The following is a 27,735-nucleotide window of genomic DNA, read 5'->3' on the forward strand; positions in this document are numbered from 1 at the left end:
CTCCCTCAGAGGCATCCATGTCCTCTCTCTGTCCGACTTTCTCTCTCATCTTTGTCTCACTCTTCTTTTCTTTTTTTTTGCTTTTTTTTTTGCTTTCTCATGCCCACAAGGAGTTAAAATGTGTCAGCTTAAATATCATGGGGGCGGGCTTGTATCCCAAAAGCCTTATCAAGGTCCTAGCTTGCATTCTGTTGTGAGGAAAACAAGGTATGATGGTGTGAGAGGAAGTGAAATACATTTTATAAACTAAGAAAAGCACTTGCTCTTCAACCCACAGTAGAGTAAAATGCAATTAACATAAAGTAAAATGAGATTCCACTCAGGTACATCGAAGTCATTTAATTTTCAGTGTTCCGAATTAGTTTCAGCCTAGAGTGTTATCTCAGGTACTGTGACTAGCATACAGGTGTCAAAGAATACACCCAGTTGTGTATCATATGCCAAAACTGTCAGTGAGTCAAAACAGAATGAAAGACTGTCAGAGTTACCACAGCTAGACTTTGCACAGGAGGGTGCTCATTCAAGAATGAAAACATAAAACATAAAATAACACAAAAGTGCTGTACTAATAATGATGATTTAGAAGAGTAAAAAATAATAATTTCCATAATTTGTTAGACAAAGACACAATTTTTATACACCGCTACAGTTGATTTTTTTTTTTTTTTTTTTTTTTTTTTTCTAAATGACATCAGAAACAGCAGTATGCGACATTACGTGATGGCAGAGCTTCAGTTCATCCTTTGTCATTTTTTTTTTTTTTTTTTTTTTAATAAATAGGACAGGGGGAATGAATGAGAGAAAGAGGGGGAGAGAAAGAAAGAAAACCAAAGGGGAGAAGAGACGGTGAGAAGGGGGGGGCAAGAGAGAGAAAAAAAAAAAGAACTCCTGGGTCACCTGTATGGAGAAAAAAAAAAAAAAACAAACAGAGGAGACAGCAAACAACAAAGAGCAACATAATAATAGAGAAAACAAAGCACCATCACAATAAACTAGCTAGTCATAGATATCAATATTTACTAAATAATAAACGATATTGTGCAGCACGCAAGATAGACAGCGCACAGTGTGCTTTGAGGCAGCAGCCAAGAAAGCTTTAGTCCGCGTCTGTGAATACCCATGTGTGCATACCTGTGTGGATCAGCATGCTTGCATTCCAAAGGTTTCTCCATGTAATGATCTGCTAGGGAGTGTGGGGGGGCCACAGCCCCGTCCTCCAGGGTGTGAAGCGGGTATGGAGGAGATCAAAACTCCAGACATCCAGAGGCCCCCAGAACACAAGAGACCATGGAAGACCAACAGAGGGGCAGCCGCGCCACTGTCCCAGTAAGAGCTGAGGAGAGTCCCAGATGAGGGCTCGCCCAGCAGCCGCGGAGCAGAAGTCAGGGGGAGTTGCAGTGACGCGCCCGTGAGCTCCGCCGGCCCCCAGCTGTGCCTGAGTGACCGAGCCCCAGGCCGAGAGGCCGGGGGCACCCCACCTCCAAAGGGGGCCGAGCGAGCCCCAGGCCCCAGGCCCCGACAAGCGGCCGCCAAGGAGTGAGCCGGTGTGTACCCGGACGCCCACCCCCAGACACAAAGAACCACCAACACACCGACACCTGAGGGAGTCCGCCACCGGCAGGGGAAGTGGTGGTGGGTGGAGATAGGCCTCCAAACCTTGGAGGGCCTGAGGTGTCCCCAGAGAGGTGGCGTCTGATACCCAACCTGACATATAGACACAGACATACAGGCACACACAGACACAAACATCCATTCCCACCCTCATGCTCTCATATGCACTCACTCCACACTCAACCAACGTGGAGACAGACATAAAGAGACGCTGTACACACAATCACACTCCCCAAGCGTACTCTACAAACCGGGTCTAGGTACCCTTGCCCCTGGAGGGGGGAATTGCACCCAGACCCAGGTGGTGTTACCCTTTTCCCTGCGGTGGGGAGAGGCAGACCACCCCGACTCCGCAGCAGCAGGGAGGCCCCACACCCCAGACCGCAGTCGGACGGCCAACTCCTCCTACTAGCCCTCCCGCTCCAGCAGGCCGCAGAGAATGGGGGTGGGAGAAGACTCCAAACCTCCCTCCACCCGCTCATTGTAGTGTTGATGCATATGTGTTCTAAGGTGCAATTAAAACCCAGGAGGGCATGGGGCTACCTGCCAAGGAGCAGCAGGTAAGCGCATAGTCCCTCCTGCTAGCCCTCAATGACTAAGTGTATTTAAAATTGAGAGGTGGGCAACGACGTCAGGGGTGAGGTATACACCCTGATGGTAATTTGGACTCCGTGATTGTGCCCACCCCCAAGATCCTATATGTATGTGTAATGAGAGTGTGAATAATGTGAATGTCTAAGTTGTGGGATAAAATTGAGGCAGAGGCAGCCAGAAGGGGACAGGGGGGGGGTAGCCTCCTCTGCACCCTGGTGACATACCCCCACTCCAAGGCCCTGCATGTGTGGGTGGTTGTGGAGGAGCGGGAAGAGGGAGGCAGCTGGAGATGGGGAGGGAAGGAAGGGAGGGGCAGGTAACCCCTCCCTGGGGCCAGCTCCCCCGCTGACCCCAGTAGGCACTCCCACCCTCCGCGACCCGCCAGGGAAGGGGGGCCCAGGCCCATCAGACCGGGGCCCAGTGCAGTAGCGCCCCCCGGCTCCACAGAGTCCTGGACAGTCCACCCAACCCCACCACAGAGAAAACTGCACCCACCCCACCATCCACACATCTTCCAGACTACATAAGACGGTAAACGCCCAGGCTGAGATCTTCCTCCACCTCTCCTGTATCTCCCCCTCCTGCAGAGAGTTCCTGAAGAGAAGAAAGCTCCTGCAAGATGTGACCATCCCCCCCACCAGTTGAAGAGCCCCCCAGGCGGCTCGACGCACCGGCGGCACCCTGCTCCAGGACCGGGCCCCCATGCACCCACCCGCCCACAACCCCGGCAACACACCAACCAGGACCCAAGCCCCCGAGGCCCGGCCCGGGCCCCAGCCCAGAGACGGAGCGCCCCCAGAACCTCACGCCCATCCCGGACCCACCCAGGGGCAGCCAGGTTGCCAGGTCAGTAACCCACGCCCGTCAGCACAGACCCTCCCCTAGCCCCGCTGCACGCAGCCGCGAGGAAACAGTCACCTGAGAGCCAACAGAGCCCCCAACCGGACGTGACCGCTACCCCGGGTTGAGCCCCCCAAGGAAGATGCCTCCCGGGAACCCCCCGACGCCCTAAGCCTGTCCCTACCCCCTCACCAATCACAACAGTGAAGGCGGGACCAAACTATGACCCCCCACCCCCACTAGGTGATGGAGCTGATAAAAGGGGCCCAGAGCAATTGATCTAATGTGGTGGCAGAGGCTGTGTCAAGACTAATGTAATCTAATAGATAATTTCTATATTGGTTAGAATTAAGATTATTTTTATTTTTCCAGTTCATGAGGACTGTTTTCTTGGCTATGCATAGGGCAGTGAAGATCATATGGGCGATATTCTTTTCTGAAGTGACATTATCTAAGCTGCCCAGTAAACACACTAAGGGGGAAGATGGAATGTTACATTTCAGACACTTTGATAAGTCTTCACATATCTCGCGCCAAAACTTTTGCACTGGTGGACAGAACCAAAGAGCGTGGATGTAATTGTCTGGTGTATTGCCTTGACAGTGTGAGCAGTTGTTGGAAGATGTAAAGCCCATCTTGAACATCCGATGACCTGTATAGTGCACTCTATGAAGTATTTTGTATTGTATTAATTGCAGACTGGGATTTTTAATTAATTTAAAAGTTTTTAAGCAAATCTGAGACCAGAAGTTTTGGTCTAGGTTGACTGATAAATCTGCTTCCCACTTTGCAGTAGGAAGGGATATTGATTCATCTAATTTAGAAAGTGTTCTGTATATTTTAGATAATAATTTGGGGGATTTAAGAGTAAGAAAATGTGCCGCACTTAGTGGTGTTTGTAATTCAACTTGACTGAGGTTAAATTTCTTTTTTACTATGGATTTAATTTGTTGATATTCTAAAAACCTTGTCTTGTTGATCCCATATTGTTCAACTAGTCTGTCAAATGGAATAAATTCTGTTCCCTCTAATATATGTTCTAAGTATTTAATTCCTTTACAACTCCATTCTGGGAAATTAATCATATTATTGTTTTGTAATATGTCAGGGTTATTCCAGATAGGTGTACGTTTGCATGGGATTAATGAAGACTCCGCTACAGTTGATTTTAAATCTTTCAGCTTTAATTCAACTGGTTTTACAAAACTTGTGCATTTTCAGAGGTTTAAAATGAATCGACAAGCGGTTTTATAGCCAGGTGAGGCCTGTCAAGTTCTATAATCAGGAGAGGTCTTTATGAAAGAAAGTACAGAAGATTTAGGTGCAAACCACTGGTTATACTCAAGAACAGGAAGTCAGGATTTGACTTGCAGAAAATATTTTTTAAAGCCTGCATAGTTTAGAAAGAAGAAACCAAGATTAGAGAGATAAAAGTAGGTAGAAGGAAAGGAACGGCTCATGATCCAAAACATGCCATATCACTGCCAGTGGTACATGGGCCAGTAGTGTTTACTGATGATGAGACTGTTGGTAGAAGTAGCAGGATGAGTTTTGAAGTGTTTAGCACTATACTCTCTGCTCAGATTCAGAATCAGAATCAGAATCAGAATGGGTTTATTGCCAGATGTTGAGGTTTACAACATTAGGAAATTGCTGCAGAATCCTGCATAACTGATCAAACAGCACTTCAGTGACCATGTCAGTCACCTGATTTGAACCTGATATAGCATGTTCTTTAGTTATTAAATACAATACTGAATGTAGAAACAAGCTAAACGTGATGATGGCTGTAGTAAAGCCCTGGATGGGCATCTCAAGGGAGGAAACAAAGAATTTGGTGATGTCCATGGGCTCAGGTTCAGTTCAGCTTTACTTTTATGGCATCAAATCACAGCAGCAACCACCTCATCTCAGTTTACTTTAGTAGGTGTACAGTCGGTGGCATTTCCAAATCTTTTATTTTACTTTCCTTTGTCTCAAAATAATATAAACACAAAATAATAAAATAGACATTAACGTGTTTTGTATTCTACCAATCCATGTTTGGAGTAACAAGGTGGATGATCAAGTTCAGTTCTAAGGACTTAAGCAAGATTTCTAAGACTTTTTTATACTATACTTTGTTTTATATAATCAGTAAAATGAAATGTAATTCTTCAATGAAGAGCAACTTTTTCTTTTCATTCTATTATATTTTTCTTTTCTCTTTCTTTTGGCACAAATTGGGTTGGACCCTGTGGATATCTGTGTACTTTCTTTCGTGGGCGTGTGGTCTTGAGCGTTTGCTTGTCGATGTGTTTGGCTTTGGAGCAATAACTTGTTGAATCGAAGCACATCATGCTGCCCACAAGTGTGTCTGTGTTTAAAACTTGAGAAAATGAGAAGTCCGCACAGATGTACACACACCAAGGGTGACTGCTTGTGCTACTTTGAATCCCCTTTGTCTTCTAAGAGATGGATTGTAGGCTGTCAGTCATGTGTGCAGGGTGGAATCCCCTGCCAAGACCTCCGCTGGCTCTGCTATTGGAAGATAGGACAGAAATGCGCTTGCTCGCATATGCACAAGCGCACACAAAATGCAGACACTCCGATACACTGCTCTGCATAATACCCTTTGCCAGCCTCCCCGTGTTGTGAAATGGCTTTGCTCCAGCCGTGGCAGTGTTTGTTAGCCGGTCTACTCAGACACGCACTCGCACAGTACTCAGCAGACGTTAAGCCAGGCTCCCTGCCTGCAATATAACCCTGCTTGATCCTCCATCACACACACACACACACACACACACTCTCTCTCTCTCTCTCTCACCCACTCTACCCTGCTGAGTGGCGGGCTGCAAGCTATCCACCTCTTGCCCACAAACGAGGAGAAGCCTTCTGTCAAAACCATCAAACCAAACCTGGCCTAAAGGTTCAATCCCCTCAAAAATCCCCTTTTGTTCAGCACCATGGCTCTGAGGTTCTGTGTGAAGCAATGAAGTGGGGGTTTTTTCACAACTGCAGGATAGAGAACAGAGAAGAATTAGTCTGCCAATAAATTATTGGTTGTCAACTATTAAAAAAAAATAACCCTAAAGGCTATTTAATTGTTTAGATTAAAGACAGAAGTGGTTAACAAGAGTTCCGACCTGTCAAGTTAAGCAGCAAAAACTCTAAGTTTACTTGGTTAATCCCCCCACTGTGTTATCCTCACACCCTTGTCCCACATTCACCAGTTTTGTTCCCACACATTTATGTGTGGGTACAAAAGTAGCAATTGACAAGAATTTTTATTTATTTTTTTTAATTCAAATCATTCAGATTCTTACTCAGAGATGCCGTTTCTGTTGTTGTTGAGGTTTTTGTTGCCCCAGTTTCTGTAGATATCAACAAAGGTACTCTATCTTGAAACACCATCATTCTGATTTTGATCAATCAGGACTTGGGGTCGCTATAAGCGTCGTTGCTATTTATTTCTCCTTTTACATCCTCAACTTTTCTTTGTAGTTGCCAGAAAAACTACTTTTGGTAAACTTGGATTTTGTGTTTGTCCACATGTTTTAAATGTAATGCACATGTAAATTTAACCAGCTGGGGTAGGATGAAAAGTCTCAGAATCGCCAACATAGTCATGATCCATTGTCTTACAGTCTGTAGTATATTATAGTCAATTTTTGCCAGTCTGTTTGATGGTTTTTGAGCTATTTCAGGCTGGATCAAGTGGTCAACTGAATGACCCATTGAAAAACATTTTTATCCCTGGTATGATGATGTTGCTATGTGTAAAAAGCATTTATAAATCAAATTTTATTGCAGAAGTACACAGCTTTCCACTCTACTGATCTGGTGAATTCCCCTAACACACACACAAATGCACGCACATGCGCGCACACCTCAGTAAATGTCAGACACCCCAAGATTCAGCTTCAATGTCTCATAAAAGCTCTGTCTTTGTACTTCAGGTAAGTGTCCAGCTCCTCCTGGAAACAGCCAATATTTTTGACCATCCATCGTCTGTCTCTCTCCATGTGCAGTGTGTGATTAAGGCAATTACACTGCCTCTTCAGAAAACCGCATCCCGGTGCTAAAAAGCTGTGAAAATAAAATGCATAGACCAATAACAAGCGAGAGAAATTTAGGCATAAATAGACACGGCTGAAAAGCTTTCTTTGATTGAAGATGGCAAAAGTCAATGGTGTTCATTGAGCTTCCATGCTAACTGGAGCCACAGAGTGGACATTAGAGCATCAAGGACAGGCTTTCATTGCACTAAAACCATATAGTAGCTACTAGATACTTTCACCCGCTGGCTGGTCAATTTGTACCCCTGCAGTGTTCCTGAGGTAAAAAGCCAGCTTTATTTGTGCAGCAAGGAACAGCTTTTAAGAAGAGAAATATTTAGCTGCAGTCAGGTGGACTGACAGGACCTTACTGCAGGTGGCCAAAATGAACCGGACAAACTGAGGTTGGGCATAGATTAAAGAAAATAAAGAGAGAAGCATAGCTGTTGTGCTTCTCTTGGCCTGCAATACGCAGTCCATCCACATTAGTTCTGATCACTGGCTGCCTCAAGGCTTTCTCTTTCTCTTCTTCCATCTTTCTCTCTCTCCCCTTCCCTCTCTTTGTTTACCACATAGAGGTTGATTTATGTCGGCTGCACTTGGCAGAGTTGGGTGGCGTGGGCGAGATACAGCAGCTGAAGGGGAGAGAGAGAGAGAGAGAGAGAGAAAGGGGAAGCAAAAGGCCAAATCAGAGTGATGTATCAAGAGAGAGGAATGGAGAGATGAGCAGAAAGGAGGAAACACAATAGTGAGGATTGGATGAGAATATTAAGTGAGTGGGGAGAGATTACAGGAGGGAGGTTGGGTGAAGAGACAGAGAGAGGTGTTGCACTGGCCTCAGGTGTCTCTCTGATTTGTATCTTTTATGACGCTGCTTCATGTCAGAACACAAGGTCTCATGCTGCAGTCCCTCTGGCTCAGTCGCTCTGGTTGTGTATTTCCTTCTCATTCCTCTTATTATGGTTACTCGTACGTATTCATGTTGTCATCAACAGTCGTGCTCAGGATAGGTTTGGTTGGAGCACATGGTTTTACATTATATGAGCCCAGTGATGAAGTCTAAGTTGTTGATTTAATGTTCTTTATATCGTTCCTGGAATCTATAGCACTTTGTTGTTTCTAAATGTACGAAAAACAAATTTGACTTGACTTCAGATGTTACACTGTGTCTCATTCCCACCCATCCCAGACCAACACCTTGTAATGATCTTGGATACAGAATCGTTTTGAGGTTTCCTACTTTGTCAGACACCAAGATGTTGGCGGAAATGGAACCTTTTGGTGTCACGAGTCGATCGGGCTTGTTCTGGTACTTGTACGCTTAAATTTGGGGAGTTTGGAGGCCGAATCAACTCCTTTGTCTTGCCTCTTGTCATTCCTGCACAGTTTTTGTGGTGTTTTAAGGTGCAGTGTCCTTCTTAGGGATGCTGCTAACATTTGGGCAGTGTCACTGGAAGGGAGGGGCTTGTGGTCTGGCAGTATTAAGATGGATGGCGTGTTTGAAAGTAACTTCTAAAGTACATGAATTCCAAAGCCTAAGACTTAAAAAGCCCAACAGAAGATTCCTTTGTATCAAGAATGTTCACTAATTTCTGTTTATATTTTCTGCACTGCTTATAGTTGCTTATAATAATGCTCTTTAAAGACTTTTTGCTGCACTCTTTTTGCACATTGTTGAATCTCATAGATTACTGAATTATGATATAGCTTTTTTCCCCCAAGTATTTTCATGATAAATTTCAGACTTGACCAGCCAGAAGTACAAAGTTGTACTGGCAAGTGTACCAAATTTCATTCTCTCGAGTGCTTTCCAAAGAATTAATTAATGCAAAAATGTTAACTGTGGTGGCAGTAGAGTCATAATGATTCAGCATCTGGAGACCGCACATGCTTGCTTGTACATTCAAGGGCAATACATGCATATTTTAATGTATATTCTGACTTGGTTTTAGTGTTTGCTGAAAAGAATACCTCATTGATGGCAAACTTGTCTTTTCTTTGTCTTCCCTCCTGTAGCTGGTCAGCTAAGCCAGTCAGCTTATTTCTCCCTCCAGCTGCCCTACACTGTACTGGGGCTCGGACGCAGCGCCAACTTCCTGGATCACCTTTTCGTCGGCATCCCCCGGCAGCCTGGAGAGACGGTGAGGAAATTTTACCGAGATAACTGCCAGTACTTCTGCTGCAGGGTTCATGGTCTCACAGAATGTCTGAGGAAGATTCCTTTACAGAGCTTATGTCACAGCAAATAGCAAAAGGAAGGAAAGTTGTGCAAAAAAATGAGCCTTTTACAACCCCAGGTGCAAAGTGATTTAAAATACAACACTTGTAGTCAAATGCCAGATTAAGTCATTTCTGAGCAGCTTAACGTGTCCTGAATTTAACAGTGTACGGCATGCCTGACTAAGACATTGAATGTCTCTGTAATGAGCCTCGGAATCGTGGTTTTAAAAACAAGAAAATCTTCCATGAAAATATCAAATGATGGATGAATTAATGGAGGGAGCAATTGAAGCACTTTTTGTAAGTCATAAGCGGAGAGCAAAAAAGTTGTTTTTCTCCAACTGCTCCAGCATTTTTCATGATGATGCTTGATGTAGCACATTTCTTCCAGGGATTGTGAGATTAGTTTGAAAGGTGTTTCGTGAAGGTTCAGTAGAGGGATTTCCCTCCACATACTTTCTTATCAAATTAGAAAGTGAGGTAAACAGAGACTACAGTATCTCCCTAATCTTGCAAAGGCATTTAATGCTTGGTTGAGATTTTTCTTTAATTAAAGCAGTAGTTTATGCAAGGAACTATTTTATACCTTGTTTGCCAAATGACATAAACACAACTGTTTGCTTGCTGTTGACGTTAGTTCATAAATATAGAAAGAGAGACGTTAGTCTGTACATTTTATAGCTTTTATGCTTGAAATATAAAAATAAAATATAAAAATGAATTATCATGCATCTTAGCTTTAAAAAAAAAAACTATGACATCTTCACAATCTCACAGTTACTACTTTTTTTCTCTCCAAGTTTTACTGGAAGTCTTTGGTTTGATTTATGTATAATTCACCTAAACACAGGCCAGCAGTTTTATTTTTGTAGGGATTTTCACATTTTATTTACCTCTGCTTCTCCTGCTTAATGAGGACAATATTTTCTCCGGTGTCATAAACAATGATTTGACTTGAAAAAGCATATTTTGCTACCCACATCTCACTAGAGGCGTGATTGCGCAGTAGAATCTAGGTGAAAGAAAATCAGATTTCCCTGCCCATTTAATGACTAAAAAGTAAATAAAGGTTGAGAGAATTATGTGACACAGATTGATGCTTTACGGAAGCTAGATTACACAGCTCCTTTTTAATGTATGGGATGATTGATGACATCAACAGAGGAATTAATAAAGGTGTAGCGAGCTTCCCACTGAAATAGAAATGCTAATGGCTTCCTTTTTTACTACTTCTACACATCTTTGCTGAGCAACCAGCTAAATGACTGTTTATGAATGACTCTGAATCAACCACATATGTGATTCCTGTCATATGGCAACAGATCAGTATAGTAATAATAAAAAATTGGTTTTATTTTATGGTTTTTATCTATTCTTTGTCTATATTTCTACTCTTCACTACCTCTAATCTCATCTCTCTTCAGTTCAGCTCTCTCCGCCTTCGTCTCCATCTCTCTTTTTCTCTCTGTAACGTAGCACTGTCACTCTGAATATTAGGCACGACAGGGCCCCTTTTCCCTCCTGTGTGGTACCAAGGTTTTTGTTGAACAGCTGATTAGAATTGCAGATGGCTCAGTCCGCTAGTCAGACAGCATAGGGCACCGGGAACACTCATCACAAACAAACTGCGTTATTGTCCTCTTTCCACACCCTCCTTTTTCCCATGCAAAGGAATGCAATCCTTTTTCCCTCATTTTTCCTCCTCTCTTGTCCCTTTTACAGTGTGAATTAATTAATGCCTAAAGATGTGCGCTATTATGCAGAGTAGTTTTTTCTTTGGTGTCCAGAGGGACTGGGGAGTGGAGTACCTCCATTGAATCTACCTGTAATGAGAAAAGAGGCGAAGGTTTAGAAATCTGATCGTTACGCCACCCTGCACAGTCGGCTTATTTAGCTCTTTCTGTTTGCCAGCTCTCTTGATCTGCTTGTCTCTCATTTTTGTTTTGTTTCAATCTTTATTTCTGTCCTGTTTTCTTCCTGTCTCCCCTGCTGTGCCCTTTACACTTTCTCCAGCACAAAGAGAGTTTCTGCCCGCTGGTTCGCAGAAGGCGATGTTTTGTAGAATCTTAGTGGATATCTTCTTCCCTCTGTCCAATCAGTCCTCTCATTTATTCACCCCTCCTCATCTTTCTCTGTGAGTCTCAGTCCTCCTGTTCACTTATCTTCCACCCAGGGGATTCCCTTTGCTGTTCAAAGTGGTTTACTTCACTAATCAGTCCCCTACTTGTCACTCTCACTCTCTCTCTCTGTCTTCCTCATCCTCTAACTCTGTATCTGTCTCTCTCACTCTCCATAGTGTGCCAGTTTTCCTGGCTTTGAACCAGAGTATCTCTCGTTCTCTCTGAAGACTTAGGAACACTTTTCTCTTCCAAACAGCCAGATCGGATCTGCTCCCAGGCAGCGGTAGTGGAGGCTGACTCGTCTCCAGCTCTGCTCCCCCGCCAGTTGCCGCACCAACGGCAGTGCTTTCCAAGAGCTAAGCGACAATGGCTGGCGGCTAGAATGTGCTTGTTATGTAAAAAGCAATGCCGTTGCTGTACGCTTATTCAAAATAGCAAGATGTAGTTCCTTCCAATTGATGAAGAAAGGAGTCACAATTAAAGAGCAGTGGCACTTACAGATTCTGCCAAACGTAGAACTGGAATTCTTTCCTCTGAACTGCGAGTATAGTTACAGCCTTTAAATCATTAATATATTGCCCCCTTCTCCTATTTATACCACTGCGCTCTTAACCCATTATGAGCCAGAGAACAACCCCAGTTGCCTGAGCAGGCTCTTAAAGCAGAATAATATGGATAAGAACGCTAGCAGACACAGACGACTACACTGGGCTTTTCCAGAAACCTAAGCCCTGTTTTATAAAGATGCTAAATACGGCCTGTGTCAGTCTCATGTCAGATGTCACCACTAGTTGCTGAGCCCTAAGGCAGCAAACAACTAAAAATGAAACTGAAACTTATGCAGAGTCAAGCTGCTGTCAAACAGTTCTCCAAGCAAATGTTTGTAAACTCTGCAGTTATGTTAAGTCTGTCTTAACCGTCTCAGAACTTTAGATATTCCCCAATATAAAAGATTTCTTTTTTTTCCTCTTGCAAAGTAGCCTCATTTATTCACTTTGCAAGGCATAATTAACTCGTGTGGTAAACGGGTTGCCCCTTCTCGTGCCAAAGTATTCATGTGCAAGACACTGAACTTGTTCTGGCAAGGACACAGTGGAAAGTGGTTTGCAGAAAGTTAAAAGGCACTCTGTAATTGCAGATCTTTTAGAGAAGCGATTTCCTCGTTCAAATCCAAGTCATAGCCTGATGTTTCTAGGCTAAAACCAGGCTTCCTTTCTCCTACTCTTTGAGCTAACAAGGTAAAAATGATTGCAGTATTTAGTAATTAGGGATGTTTGTGGCGTGATGAGGTTTTGCCACCTTTTTAGTATACAATCAAATATACAATATGGTTTCTTGCTGTAAAAGCAAAATCATTTTTTCTTTGTAAATTTGTTGGGTTTTTTTCTTGTACATATGTCTCATTACCTTTGTCTTAATTAAAAAAAGAAATCTAATCTGCTTTCATGCATAACTATGAGGTTCAATATATTCATCATACTGTTTTAACTTTTGCTTATTTTCATGATACCTGCATGTAACGGCCCTGCTTAACCTTTCAGGCTTTCATTTTTGCATTTAAATTTTGAATCAGGCAATGTGGCTAAATGCTTTAAAATCATAGTAAAGTGTAAGTTATCTGCTCCAGTCTACAAATGTAGGCAGAAAAAAGGCTTAAAAAAAAAAAAAGAATTGGACAGTATGTCCCATTTGTCCTCATTATCGCCACTGTGGTGTCCTTTTGTAAGACCTGTACCCCTACCTGTACAGGGAAGCTGTTCAGTGACCAGCAGGTCAGATTGTGGTTGCACTGAGCAGCTTCTACACAAGAAAAGTACTTTAGTATATTCAGAGTGTTCCTGCAAACAAGAGCTTTTGACACTAAAACATCTCAAACTAAAATAAGCTTTAAGATGAGCCTGAGGGATCTGTCTGTCAAACACTGTCTTTCCCTCGCCTACACAGAAATGAGTCGAGATCTAATCAGGAAATATAAAGCAAAACTCTTATTTGGGTAAACTAGGAATGTATCATAATTTAAAATCAGTATCCCTGCCACTGTGGACACTCAGTGTTAATATAATCACTGTTGATATAATACCAAACAAAGAAACCAGTAAACATGAGCATTCAAGTTGTAAATGAAACACAGGAGACAAGACATCATTAACATAAAATACTTTTGTTTTTCCAGAATTTGCTAAATTGAAGTGGTAATATTCAAAAACACTACTTATCTTACTTAATAGTAATTCTGAATCTCTAACTTGTAAATTTTCAAGCTGCAGTCTTCAGATGTGATGTAGTGAGTCATTACTGGACTGGAGATTTTTGTCAAAATAATTGACTTCAGTTAGAATTTTGTATGTACTTTTAATGTGTGTTCTAACTTTCAACTCCCATAAATCCAGTCTTCAAAGCAGACCTTTCTGCTGCTGCGATGTGATGCGTTACATGATGAAAAGACCATGTGAATTTCATCAAGACGGAGACGGACTTCTTCAGATGGCTGCGCTCGCACACAAACTGCCACAGAAATCCTTTATCATACATGCAAATACACCCGGCCATATGTACCACACTCACAATAAAGAAAAAAAAGGGTTTTATTCACCATAGCCTGGGTAATTTATTTCAAGTAGTAGGTTATCTATGTCTGAAACACACGGCTTAAAATAGCAAGTCCACAGTAGCTAAGAATGAGACCCATTACTCTGCCTCGAAGGGCTTAACATACATATTGTGTCGGTGTGTGCATATCTTAAAGCAGTCTGCTTGTATTGCACATATGGTTGCTATAATGTATTACTGTGAATAAAGATAATCAGTTAATGTGTTTTTCTTCTCTTTTCAGGAGATAAGGAACAAGGAGTGGACGGCCATCATTCCCAACTCTCAACTTATTGTCATGCCTTTCCCACATGATACACCCCGCAGGTACATAAACGCTTACACCTCTAGATATAATACAATATAGACGGGTCACAAATGGCTGCTTTCCTTGTTCACAGTCATATAATTTGCTCAGAGAACCTGTTAACATTTGTTACTATGGACACTATTCAACACTTTTAACCGCCTCGCCTGATGTCATTTGCTGGCATATTCGAGTTAATGTTACCCTCAGATCGCTCCAGACAGCGTCTCTGTGGTATATCTTCACAAAACAATACCCAGAAGTGAGAAAACATGCTCACGCACACACGCTATTACCTCGCAGCATGTGTCCTCATGTTATCATGACGCTATTCACATGTAGCTGAAAACCCAGGAGGAGCTCCAGATGGCTAGTCATCGCAGACAAACAATGACACACATGCACTTTCCTCGATAGGCTCATAACACTTGCATGTTTGCCAACGCACACATACCTACATATACACCACAAGTGAAATCAGACTAACTGACTGTTTATATGAAAACAGGCGCCTTGGTAGTCTTTTCACACAAAGTACAAGCTAACAGATTGCAAGATGTATCATGATGAAGATAAAGTTAATACATCAAAGTGGCTGGATTTCTGGAAATACATAAAAGTTCTTAGAAACTAGAGAGAGCGCAGTCTTTCATTCTGTTCAGCTGTATGACCAGAAAGTGAAAGAGTTGTTCGTTTATTTATTTTAACATAACACAGTCTCTGCTAATGTCCAGCATTTTGGTAATTGCATTGTTTTTCTGTCAGATAAAACTATGGCAAAACATAAAACAGCATATGGCAATCTTTCTTTGTCTCTCTTCCTCCCTCTCTCTCCCTCTTCTTAGTTGGAGCGCTAAATTGTACCTTACTCCCAGCAACAGCGTGTTGCTGACGGCCATCGCACTGATCGGCGTGTGTGTCTTCATCCTTGTTATTATTGGGATCCTTCATTGGCAAGAGAAGGTCAGAACACACACACACACACACAGACACAGAGTAGCGTGTTGTAGTTAATGTTGGCCTCTTCCTGGTGATTTACTGCTTCAGAGTGTGAGTGTGTGTATGTGTGTGTGAGACAGAGAGAGAGAGAGAGCAGATTGGTCACAACCAGCAGCAGATGGGTCTCACTGTCCCTGTCCTGTAGTCCTCTCGCCTCCCACCAAGACACACATACACACTCTTTCTCTCGCTCTACCTCTCTCTCTCTCGTTCTCGGGGTCACAACCTGGAAGGACGTTCAGCTGTAATTGCCTTCTTCTGTCCTTTCAGCACGGCAGATCTGCTGTTCATTACCGCCATAAATGTGCTCTCCAGGGAGTCGATGCATGTTTTCATGTTTTTGGTTTTGTTTTTTTTCTTCACCACCTCCGGTGAAGAAAAAAAACTGTTTTCTTTTTCTTTTTTTTTTAATGGAGGCACACACACACACATCACAGTCTCAGAAAAATGTATCCCATCATAGCAGGGTTGATGACACTCAGAGACAAACACAAATTATCGCAAATGTTCTCTTTTTTTCTGGATTGTTTCCTTTTTCATCCACACACACACACACAGTCTGCTGGGCTGAGCAGTGCAGTAAGTTGTTGGCATCTTCTCCAAACCATCTGCCGTGAGACCATGTGCACTTAATGTGTTCCTGTGTGTGTGTTTGTGTGTGTGTGCGCGTCTTCACTCAGGTTGACATGCAGCATGGTTACACACACAGAAGGGCTCTAATTGCCCTCTTTTTTAGAAACGTGGGTGTGTGTGCATCAGCTTCATCTGAGCTGATGCGAAATTCAAAAAGATAAAAATAAATAAATAAGCATGGCTGGTGCCCAAACTACGTACACAAGATACATCTAGCAGGCTCAGGTGGATGGGAGGAGTGATGAGTGTGTGGATGAAAGCTATGTTGCAAGAGCAGGAAATGGGGAATGCAATTAAGAAAACGGTTATTTCACTCTTAAAGGTTATTTACGATTCTGTTTATACACAAGCTACTTAAACGTGCTTGGGTGCAGCCCTTCAAAAAAAAAGCAGAAATGCTTAGCTCAACATGAATCGTACTGTACATACGTCAAATGCTGATTGGTTGAAAGTTGGACAGTATAGTATTGACATTAGTTTTTGGAACAACAGGTTGGAGTTTGAATCCCAGTTAGCACATACACCCAGTAAAGCTAGATGTTAACCATGTCTACATCTGGTACCAATCGAACTCCTTCAGTTCACATGCTGACGTATCCTTGGACACGGTACTGAACTCCAAGTTGCCCCTGATGCATCCATCAGACTGTGTCAATGCCAGAAAGCACTTAGGCGTAGATAAAAGCATATGAATGTTTGTGTGGATGAGACTTGTAGTAAGAAACCGCTTTGAGTGCTCAACTGAGTAGAAAGGCTATATGAGTACCCGTCCATTTACCAAACATCAAAGATAAAAGAACAGCATGAAAAGCTCAGACAGTGGCTACGTTGGACACTTTTACACACATTTCACTTCAGTTCTGTTATGTTCAGTCCCAGTGTGTACTGTTGTTGAGTAGCCCACAGATTCAACTCAGTTCTGTCTTGTTCTCACAGAAAGAAGGAAGGAAGCGGTTGTCAGTCATAAACCAACAATATATTTGGCTTTGAACACTGTGGTGTCCATAGGCTGACTAGTCACAGTAATCAAAAATGTCTCACTACCCCCCACTGTACCCCTAATAAGAGTAATAGTTACTAGTTCCAGAAAGGTTTTTGGCCTTTTTGACTACTCGTTTCAGAGTTCTCATTTCCGCAGCATGCAGTTCAGTAACATTTTCTTAATGGTTTAATAATATGGTGGTATATCATATAGTACTTGCAAACTCATGATAGGCTTTGATTAGATAGATTAGAAGCAGCACAGGAATATATTATTCAAATGCACCGAAATATGTAACATCGCACTCATCATCATTTCAATTCAGAACAAAACACTGCACCACATTGGTGAGGCATCCAACATTCACAATGCATATGAAAACTCATTTGATTCAGATTACTAAGTGCATTATCAGGTTTCCACTGTGCATAATCCTGAGCTTCCACTGTGCATGCAGCAGAACTTCAGGTTCAGTGATTGAAGTTCTTATTGAAATGCTCCTTGGGAGTCACAGTTGAATTAAGCCGTGTTTGCACTTGACTAGTACTACCTGGGGAACTCTGTGCAGTTGGAATATTTGCAGAGGTAGTCTGTGATGTTTATCCCATGCAAATCTGCCAAGGCTGCAATTTGAAAAGTAGAAATTCCAATTATCTACCATGTTACACCAAATACAAAAGTGCTGTGAAAAAATTATCCTTTGCAGTTGTTTGTTTTCTTTTTACTTTTCTGTTACCTCTGTACCGCCCAAGAATTATGAAGGTTGTGTTTAGAAACATTTTGGGTGCAAATTCAGGAGGCTAGAGTGTCTGTACAGCTTAGAGACAAATTCACAGAAAGGGCAACTTAAATCTATCTAAAGAGCAAAATCCCAAAGTATAATGAAATGGTTGACATGCAGGGCAGCATGCTTAAGGAACATTTCACCATCTTTCTTTAAAATGTAGCAGGCTATTAGTAGTAAGTTAACATTAGGTCTGTAGCAAGCAGCCAGATGCCTTCTAATCAATATTCGCCATTATATGAGAGTAATATCAGTGGATTCCAATAAAACTCAGATCTACCCAGTTCAAATGTGCCACTCTAAACACAGACATGAGTGGGTAATTTTTAACTTGCACAAGATTTTTAATATGACTTATCTTTGTTTAGCTACACTTTTACAGTTGTCATTTATACCATTGAAAACATGGATTTGTTTTTTTACTTCTAGAAAGAAAATAACACTTTTCACTTTGCAACATTTATTTTTACATACATCTGCACATAACAGTTTCCTGCCATAAATCAAACTGCAGCTGTCTCTAATTTAACTGGTGAACAGTGTTTTAAACCCACAGCGTTCTTCTGTCCCTAAAGCTAAACAGCATTGACTCTATCTGAGGACGATCTCCAGTGTCTTGTCGGTATATACCCTTCAGGTTGTTCAGGTTGACACAATTTAAAGATAAATTTGATTTGAATTGGACTATATGTCTGGCCTTGATAACTTGAAGACACACAGCTGAACTGACTGGCTAATGTGGTGTAACCTCCTTCACCACCCAGAGAATTAACACTGAAGGTAAATCACATATAAAAGCTGCTAACATTCTTTCTTATATCTCATCTTCTCCCATCTCCTTTATGCGGGGCATCCGCTAAGGTCAAGGCGAGACGGCTGATTGACATTTGGCATTTCTGTGTGTTTGCACCGCCGCCTCTGGTATTTGCTCTTCTAATAACAAAGTCAGGCAGAGGGCAGAAGCATAAGGGCAAAGACACGTTGCCCAGCCTAACCAGCTAACAGGGCTTTTACACAAATTCTGTGAACTTCTGTTCAATGCAATATTAGCTAGGGATATGAAGAAGTCCATATGACTATATTCCAGAAAGTAGAAGAAACAAGTATTTAAAGGCACCTGTTAAACCATTTTGAACCCCATATTTTTATTCTTGGACTTTGTTAGAGTCGATCTGCATGATTCACAGCTCGTGTGGCTCAAATATGGGAGGTATGTCTCATCTTACATATATGGTATCTCACTATGGTTCAGCCTATTGGTTTGTCTGAAATAGCTGTCCTCTTCCTTTAAAGCCAATTTTATTGCAATTGGCTGCCCGTAGCAAGCAGAAGATTTTCTGACCAGATTGGTAAGTCTTTTGTGCACAAAGCCAGCGAGCTATGTGTTTGAGATTACCATATTAGTGATATCCTATCTCATGCACAGAGCTAAGAGTAGAGCAACTGCCTGAAACAGAGCTTTTTGAGTGTTCGTCTCCCAGGGATTAGGTTCACATACACTGACCTCATTATTTGAAACTTCGGCCATGTTTAATGCAAGAATCAACCTTTGCAACAGTATATAAATGACACAAGTTGAGGAAAGGTCCCCTTTAAACAAATTGTGGGAAAGAAAAAACCAATGAAGCAGAATTTAATCAATCTCATCATCATGCAGGCCAGACTTAATTAGCTGACATTAAAGCCCTGTGAGACTTCAGTATGCATCACTGTAGTTTTCCACCTGGTTTGGGACACAGACCAGCCCACTGTGTCAGAAAACCCTTTAGATGGACACAAATCAATGCTCTGCTGCTTAATGATGATTCAAGCCTCAGGATGACTATTGGTAGTATCCCCAGGACAGTCAATTAAACCAGGCCTGGACAGCAGCACAGCCCAGTGGATTGGTTATCCAAAGGAAAGAACATCAAATCAATCTGCTCCTTAAAAACATGTTGCTTTTTTTTTTAAAAAAAGAGTAAAAAAAAGAACACAGCATCAATCAATATGAGATGCTGCAGTCTTTGAAGATAGATGAAGGCTTTATTACAAACCAAAACTGACAGGATTAAAAAAAAAGATTGAATAAATGTGTTTCTGCTCGTCTTTTGGATGAAGCAAATTAGTCAACATCAGGGACGCACTGGCTTACCCACAAAAGAGGACATGCGTCTCAAAAAATCTTTCTAATGTAGTGACTGGGTTTAGTCGTTTTGTTATGCTAAAACATGAACGGCTCTGCCGTAACATTTAAGCAACGTTTAAATGTTTGGAAAGGGAAAAAAAGATCTGACAGTATTTTAACTTGTTGCCTGTTCACCCACAGAACAAAGTCATTGACTGACTACACAATCAGCAGTCCACATAACATAGAATTGTTGTTATTCATTTGTCTTCAACTGTGCCAAATCACAAACTTTAAAGATGTACATTTCACCCCTTTAAACCTGTGCCTCATCACGTCTTGATTATAAAAACAGACCAAAACCTTTACTCTTAGAGTGATAAATGAGATAATAATATGGACACTACCAGAGTAGCTTTGTATGATTCAAAATAATCCTTCTGTATTTTACAGTGGTGTTTCCCTCCTTCCTGGTTTCCTATTTTTTGCATGTTTGTTACACTTAAATGTTTCAGATCATCAAACAAATTCAAATATTAGATAAAGATGACACAAGTAATCAGTTTCTAAATTGAGCTGTTTAATATTAAGTGGAAAAAAATCCAAACCTATATGGTAATGTGTGAAAAAGTGATTTCCCCCCTAAACCTAATAACTGGTTGGGCCACCCTTAGCAGCAGCAACTGCAATCAAGCGTTTTCAATAACTGACAACGAGTCTTTACAGCACTGTGGAGGAGTTTTATCCCATTCATCTTTGCAAAATTGTTTTTCAACCATATTAAAAGGTTTTCAAGCATGAACTGCCTTTTTAAAGTTATGCCACAGCATCTCAATCGGATTCAGGTCAGTTCTTTGACTAGGCCACTCCAAATCCTTCTTTTTTTCTTTTCTTTTTTTTTGTTAAACCATTCAGAGGTGGACTTGCTGGTGTCTTTTGGATCATTGTCCTGCTGCAGAACCCAAGTGCGCGTTAGCTTAAGCTCACATTGTCCTTCAGGATATTTTGGTAGACAGCAGAATTCAGGGTTCCATTTACCACAGCAAGTCTTTCTGATCCTGAGGCAGCACAACAGCCCCAGACAATCACACTACTACCACCATATTTTACAGATGGGATGATGTTCCCTTTCTAAAAATGCTGCGTTACTTTTACACCAGATGTAATGGGACAAACTTTGTGAGTCAGATTCTACTTAAGTGATTTCTTGATTGAGAACAGGTGTGGCGGTAATTAGACTTGGGTGTGGCTAGAGAAATTGAACTCTAGCCACATTGAGCTTTCCAAAGATGTGATAACAAACAATCACTTTTTCACACAGGGCCATGTAGGTTTGGATTTTTTCCCCCTTGATAATAGATAATTTAGAAACTGCATTTTGTTTTTACTTGCGTTATCTTTGTCTAATATTTAATTTTTTGATGATCTGAAACATTCAGTGTGACAAAAGTACAAAAAATAGGAAATCAGGAGGGGGCAAACACTTTTTTACACCACTGTATATCTTGTTGGTTCTACCCATTAGTTTACCATCTCTGACACCAGCTGTTTTGGCTCCTCTTCCTTAAGGCCACCCTTCTTTTAATGCAATTTTCTTCAGTTTGAATGATGTCACTGACATCATACAGACAAAAATAGAAAAGAATTCCTGAAACTGGGTGATTAGATCAGTCTGTCACCTCAGCTGTTGACTCACAGGGTTTACTTGTTACAAGCACTGACCTCATTATTTAAAACTTTGACCTTGTCCCCTTCAGATTCAACTAAAAAGCATAGAGTAGGTATAATTAGGTCCACTTGGGCCAACATGACATTTAAAGAACTGGATCATGGATTTATGACACATTTACAAGTGTGGCTTAAAGCAGATAAGACATATGTAAGCTGTTTGTCGCAGCAGTTATTTCTCTTGGTAATCAACAGACCCCGTACTGTTTCCAGAGATGTAAGGGAAATCCTCATTCTGTGCATAAATACATAGTTGAGCCAAAGCTTACACGAGGCTTCAGCAGTGTGAGGTTGTCCACATCGATGAGGATCTTCTGCATATTTTTAGCACAAAATTTCCTCCCTTTGTGCGACTGTCCCTTCACTGCAGCTCAGCTAGGAAATGCCCGCAGAAATGAAAATCTTGTACTTAAAAAATACCCACTTGATCAGGTTTTTTATTCCTGATTACTTACACTGGCTTTGTGTTGGGAGAAACATGGCCAGTAGGAATGGCAGGAATGATTACACCAACAATTACACCGATATAAAACATCTAAACAAAAGAATACTTTGATTTCAAATGGCTCCCAAAGTGACATAAATGGTTCATTTATAGATTTGACTGTTCTGTACAGAGACTAGTTTTACATAAGGAGGGTTGAGGACTGATGTTGGGAATTAGTCTGCAAATTTTAAACAAGGAGATTAGGGTTGTGTCCTGAGTATAGCTTTTTTTACTTCAATATTATTTTATTTGTAGGTTCTTGGTTTGATTATAGGGACCAAAAATGTATGTTTAGGTGATTGAACAAATCACTGATTTTGTTCAAATAAACCCCGGAATATCAGACACTTGTTACTGTTATGGCCTTGATCAATAGAATAATGGATTCTAACTCATCCGTGGCCATTTTCACATGTGAATAATCATTTTACAGTAGTTTCACACACATTTGCACTACTGGAAATACTCTGTGTGGTTTTAGTCACCGAAGCTGTCTGGGTAGAGCTTGCAGAAGACCACGCTGTCTGACATCATACAGACTTTTTAATGAGGGAGCTAAATGTTTTAAAGACCAGCTAATGTCCAATCTGACTTTGTCTCACATCTGCGTTCACACCTGCACTTCTTCCAGGTGATGTCTCAAAAATTTAAAAGCTGTTATCTATGTGTGAAAACGGCTTAAACGGCAGGGTCGACCCCAGATCCTTTCTGTTAAGCTCAGACATTTTGCATGTCATTTTTCACACGGCTGCAAGAGCTCACTCTGCATAATGGTTGTTTTAACCTGCAACGTCCACCTGGTGAGGAAAGCATCAACTTGGTGTATTCTGGAAGGTGCAGCTTATAAATAATTTAGTTAATACCCTCACAGTCCTTTTTAAGAAAGATAGAATTGCATGTATTACAAGTACGCAGGAACTACTTCTTCATTAAATTTAGCATTTGAGAAGAAATCGCGGTCTTTTCAGGTTGTTGGTAGTGAACAGTCATTAAGTTGGGACAAAGTGGTTCTGACACACTTACAAATTCAACAGTAAGGGTGGAAAAAGTGTCTTTAGTTTTATTTTGGCGAAAAACGTTTTACACTTTCCTTTGAAGTCTACAGGGGGTTGAGTTTGACACCTGAAAGAGAGATGTAGGGTGGAGTATCACTTCAGCTGTGACTTTTGATACCACAGTTGCAAATGTTCACACATCCCCATGGCCTCCTCCTTCTTGTCTTCAAAAAGAACTGTACATTATCCCTACTCCTGCACTGCGGGGATGAACACAGTCTGGACATGTTGAAATTACAAAATTGCTTTCATGGGCTCTCACATCATAACATGTTCTTGTTCTGTTTGAGACGATGTTAGGTGCCGGTTCAAAGAAGTAAACAGAAAACATGAGAAATTGCTGCTGTTGGCTGAAATTTTGTTGTTGTTTTTTTCATCAGCACACCAGGAGTATTAGAGTAGAAGCAGGTGACTTGAGCGGGGCCCTCAGGGAGGAGGTGTTGTTGGGAGAGGGTGGTGGACTTTGCTGCTGCACGTCTGTCAGCTTGTTCACAGCTTAGTTCGTACACCACTGCCTGCAGCCATCACACCTGCCTGTCTGTCCCACTGCCCAGATGATGATAATAGACTGTTGGCTATGAATGCACACATATTATCCTTAAAAGCCTTTTCACATTGACGGGAGGACAGAAACTCTGTGTGTTTGTGTGATGTTTGAATTTGATTAATCATTGGAGCAAACATTACATTTTTACCTGTTGTGATGTAATTGAATATTAACCTCCTAACAAAAAGTCTAATTTGTGCATCACTTATTAACAGATTTGAACATTAGACCACAAACCTCCAAAAGTTGATTCTGTTCATCTGGAGGTAACGTTTTCAGTGGGAAAACCACTGAAAACGTTACCTCCAGATGAACAGAATTTACTTTTGGAGATTTACTTACTGGGGTGATTGAGCATGCATCAAGACATTAGACCACAAAGTTAACCAGAATGTTTTAGTTTGATCATTTTCTCCTAACACATTTTTAACTAATCAACTGGTAAATGTAAATAAAGTACAAATTTTCCAGTTAAGCAATCTGTCCAAGAATAAATGGTAGTAGGTTCGTCCTATTCAGCACTGCTTTCAGATCTGAGTGCGTTCAGTTGGGCTTGGTTCAGGTTCTCTGACCGATGCACTGCAGATTGCAAATCAAGATTTTAGCTGTTTCTGGTTTAGAAGTAATACAGTGTCCTCACATTCAACAAGCACACAGATGCACAGAGCTTTTGGCTTTTAAGAAAATGTACTTCCGTTTTAGTCACACATTAGTCATCTCACTGCCATCAGTTTTAGTTTGGCTAACGAACAGCATGCTCAGGCTGCAGCTGTCAAGCTTTGATATGTACAGCTTCTGTGATTGCACATGTTGTTCGTGTTTATTGTGAGGTTAGGGGAACAGGCACTGTTTACCTGTTTGTAGTGGAGTATTCAGTGGTTCCCACATACTGTGCCCGTGTAACTTGGCTTTGCAGAAATAATAGCTGGTGATGTCTAAATTATTCTCCACGGCAAATCCAGTAGTTCTTCAGAAAACTCTGTGTTCCTGTTGTTCTGTTTTTCCTTGGTTATTAGAGATGTTATAAAGTACAATTTAAGGCAGGGGTCTTGTATTTATTTGGCTCATGGGCCACCCTTCATTAGCCAAATCAGTAAAAACATTGCATAGTAACCTGTACTTAAAAAAAGCCTCCAGAAATATCTGTTTCTCTGGAAAGGTTGAAGCACAGTACTATGCAAAAGTCTTGAGCTACCCTCCACTTTTATTCTTTGCAAGCTTTCTTGTAATTTCTTCAAATGTCAACTAAAGGTCCAATTCAGCTCTCGGGTGTCAGGTATTTCGTCAATTTCTTTCCCATTTCTTAAGGACATGACTTTCAGGTACTGTTCATTTTCTATAGATGGTTTTCTTAAGCCTGCCACTTCTGTCCTTCACTTGTCCAGTTTCCTCAGATGTTTCAAGGACCCCCTGCACATTCGGAGGTATACCGAGGTTTTCAATATTATCTCAGTGGGAAAAATCATGTGGTTGCAAAACTACTATTATATGTTTGTCAAACTGTTATTTTTGTCACTTCTAATAACATTTGCAACAAATTGTGTGACTGCTGGTAACAAAATACCTAAAAACACAATCTTAACTGAGTTGTCTTTTGTGTGTGGACACAACACAGGTTTGTAAGTTGGTGCCAAAATGATTTGTAGATCAGTGTTAAAGTGTCTTAACAAAAAAAAAAAGAAAATTCCTCTGAAAATGGTCAGGTACAGGACTCAAGATGATTGAAAAAGCAGCCAGTTGCCAGAAAAAAAACTCTAAGAAAGAAGTTGAGGAACATAGTGAGTAAAAATCGCCAAAGCTCTGCTAACAACAGTTCCAAACCTCCACTGGTATTAACATCAGCACAAAACCTGCAGTGATTTCCATGGCTGAGCAGCTCCTGTGTTATGTGTAGGTGGAAGCACTTACATAGTGTACAGTAGTATAAATCATACGACATTATGCAAACTCTGTTAGAGCATACAAATCCAAACATTTGATTCAAGAGCAAACAGGGGTTTAAAATAAAAGAGAGACGGAGTAATACAAAACAAAACCCTGAATACTGAAACCAGAAAGCTGTAAGTAACACAGTTATGAGGTTGTTAAACTACAACTCTCACTCATTTGCCTGCATGATATTAATAAACTCAATCCATCCTTTACAGCTTTCATCAGATCTGTCCCTCTGAAGTCTTAAATCAATAAAATCCTGCGTCACGTTAGAACTGTCAACTAACATCGGTGTTTTCTCACTCAACCATGTGATGAGTGTTTTTAACTTTCAAATAGCATTATTCTAAATGCCTTTAAGTTCTGATGGCACATTCCCCAAGATTTGAAATAATCAAGCCGATTTTCTTTCTTTTTTAAAAAATTTTCCCTACCATCTCTGATTGTTAGCCAGTAATTGAAAACCCCACGGGCATTCCCAAAATACACGGTAGTGATTTGCCTTTCTGGTCCCTCTTCCCCTCCAGCACAAGCTCTGTCCCTCCTTAGAAATTAATTTTTGTACATGACAGTGAAAAATCCATTTCAACAGATGATGGAGAACCTAAACTTTCTTTAGAGAAATAAGTGAAGGTCGTCATTGTTTGTTTTGTATACGCTACAAAATCTGATGATGTGTCCTCTTGTATTTATGACTCCAGTGCAAGATAAATGACTGTTTTCCTTTGACCTTAAAAACCTGGCTTTGTGTGTTTCTCTGTGTGTGTGTGTGTTGTGCAGAAAGCAGATGACCGAGAGAAGCGCCAGGAAGCCCACCGTTTCCATTTTGATGCCATGTGAAGAAACAAAGCTGCATCATGGGAGACCATCCTCTCCCATCCTCCCGCGCATGCCTCTCACCTGACCACCCTTTCCTCTTCACATGTTTTCACTCAGACTCATTTCAAGGGCCAATAAATGGATTCTCGTATACCCCAAAACGTTTCTTTTTGATATTTTTCAGTCCTTGAGTCAGATGTTAAATATTTATGCTCCATTTCATTTATTCATTCCAGTTTTAGAAGTACAGGAGCTGCAACAAGGCCATAGAGACAGACAACGAAATCCTAATGGGAATCACTCTCAAGTTTAAAGCAGTGATTTCTTTGGACCGACTGTCGTTAGGAGTGTGATCGTCAGTGGTGTTATTAGTGTATTTGGATCCTTTTGAAATGCCCAACAAGTAGCTCCAATGATAAAAGCAGTTTCTTTTTGTTTGTTCACTGGGAAGGAAGCACCTTTAACATTGTGTGTGTGTATATAAATGTGCATCGTTACTTCAAAGCCACACACGTGTTTCTGTCCATTGTCTTTGCACAGCTGATGAACCTCTTGGGTTTTTTCCTGTGAAATTAAACTGAACTGATTGTATTATATTGATTCAGCCTCACAGCTACAGACAGCAATTGGTGAAAAGTGAACATAATGTGATATAATGATGCTGCAGAACATTTTTATGCTTCCGATCCCACTAAAAATAATGAATGGCCTTCATGTCTGCTGAGTGCAAGTTTGTCTCTTTTGAGTCTGTCCTAAAACGCTGCATCATGGGAGTGCCAAAATAAAGAGCCTGGAGTCTGTAAATGTCTAATTCTGCTGCATCAAAGTCCTGCAAATCATCCGACGCCTGGTTGTCCTGCTGAATAAAGTACAGTTCGCTAGTTTCATGTTTTAATTTCTGTAGAGCTGGGTGGCTCCGGTGTGTTTTATTTATATTCCAAGAATGAGCTCATGGTTTTCCATGTGGTTTGCACTTTTTTTTTAACAAATGATTAACTGTGGGTGTATGTAATTTATTTGGCTTGCAAATGAATGTTCAACCTACTAAATGTGTTTACTTACTAAAGTTGAGAATAAAGGTTTCTTCTGCTTAAGTCACATGTTTCTTTCCCTGTTCCACTCCTCTTAAAGCTGTTCATAAAATTATGACCCCAAAGTCATACTTGATCACTTTTAGGAATTTCCCACTGGAGCTCCTTTCCAAGAACATTTTTTTGTTTATTTTCTTGCTGAGAAGCTAGTGGCAAATTTCCACTCAAAATAATCCTCTTTTTATGCTCTCATTATCTGAATTTGTTGCACGGTTAAATTAAACAGCCTTTCATTTTACATGAGACCCTTGAA

At 41.2% G+C, this 27,735-nt stretch overlaps 1 protein-coding gene across 1 annotated transcript in view; it reads left to right on the top strand.

The window, feature by feature from the left end:
* Positions 1-27,485, top strand: part of itfg1 (integrin alpha FG-GAP repeat containing 1) — a 159,014-nt gene extending 131,529 nt beyond the window's left edge. Inside the window, exons 15-18 of the mRNA XM_086305605.1 lie at positions 9,099-9,223; positions 14,256-14,338; positions 15,164-15,281; positions 26,353-27,485. Of these exons, the coding sequence (XP_086161731.1) occupies positions 9,099-9,223; positions 14,256-14,338; positions 15,164-15,281; positions 26,353-26,412 (386 nt within the window). The 3' untranslated portion in view covers positions 26,413-27,485. The remainder of the gene's footprint in view (positions 1-9,098; positions 9,224-14,255; positions 14,339-15,163; positions 15,282-26,352) is intronic.
* Positions 27,486-27,735: the final 250 nt, after the last annotated feature.

Source organism: Aulonocara sp. 'chitande type north' Nkhata Bay, linkage group LG1, assembly GCF_057382095.1.
Source record: "Aulonocara sp. 'chitande type north' Nkhata Bay isolate Kocher_YH1m ecotype deep benthic linkage group LG1, A_spYH_male_GT1.1, whole genome shotgun sequence".
NCBI lineage: Eukaryota > Metazoa > Chordata > Actinopteri > Cichliformes > Cichlidae > Aulonocara > Aulonocara sp. 'chitande type north' Nkhata Bay.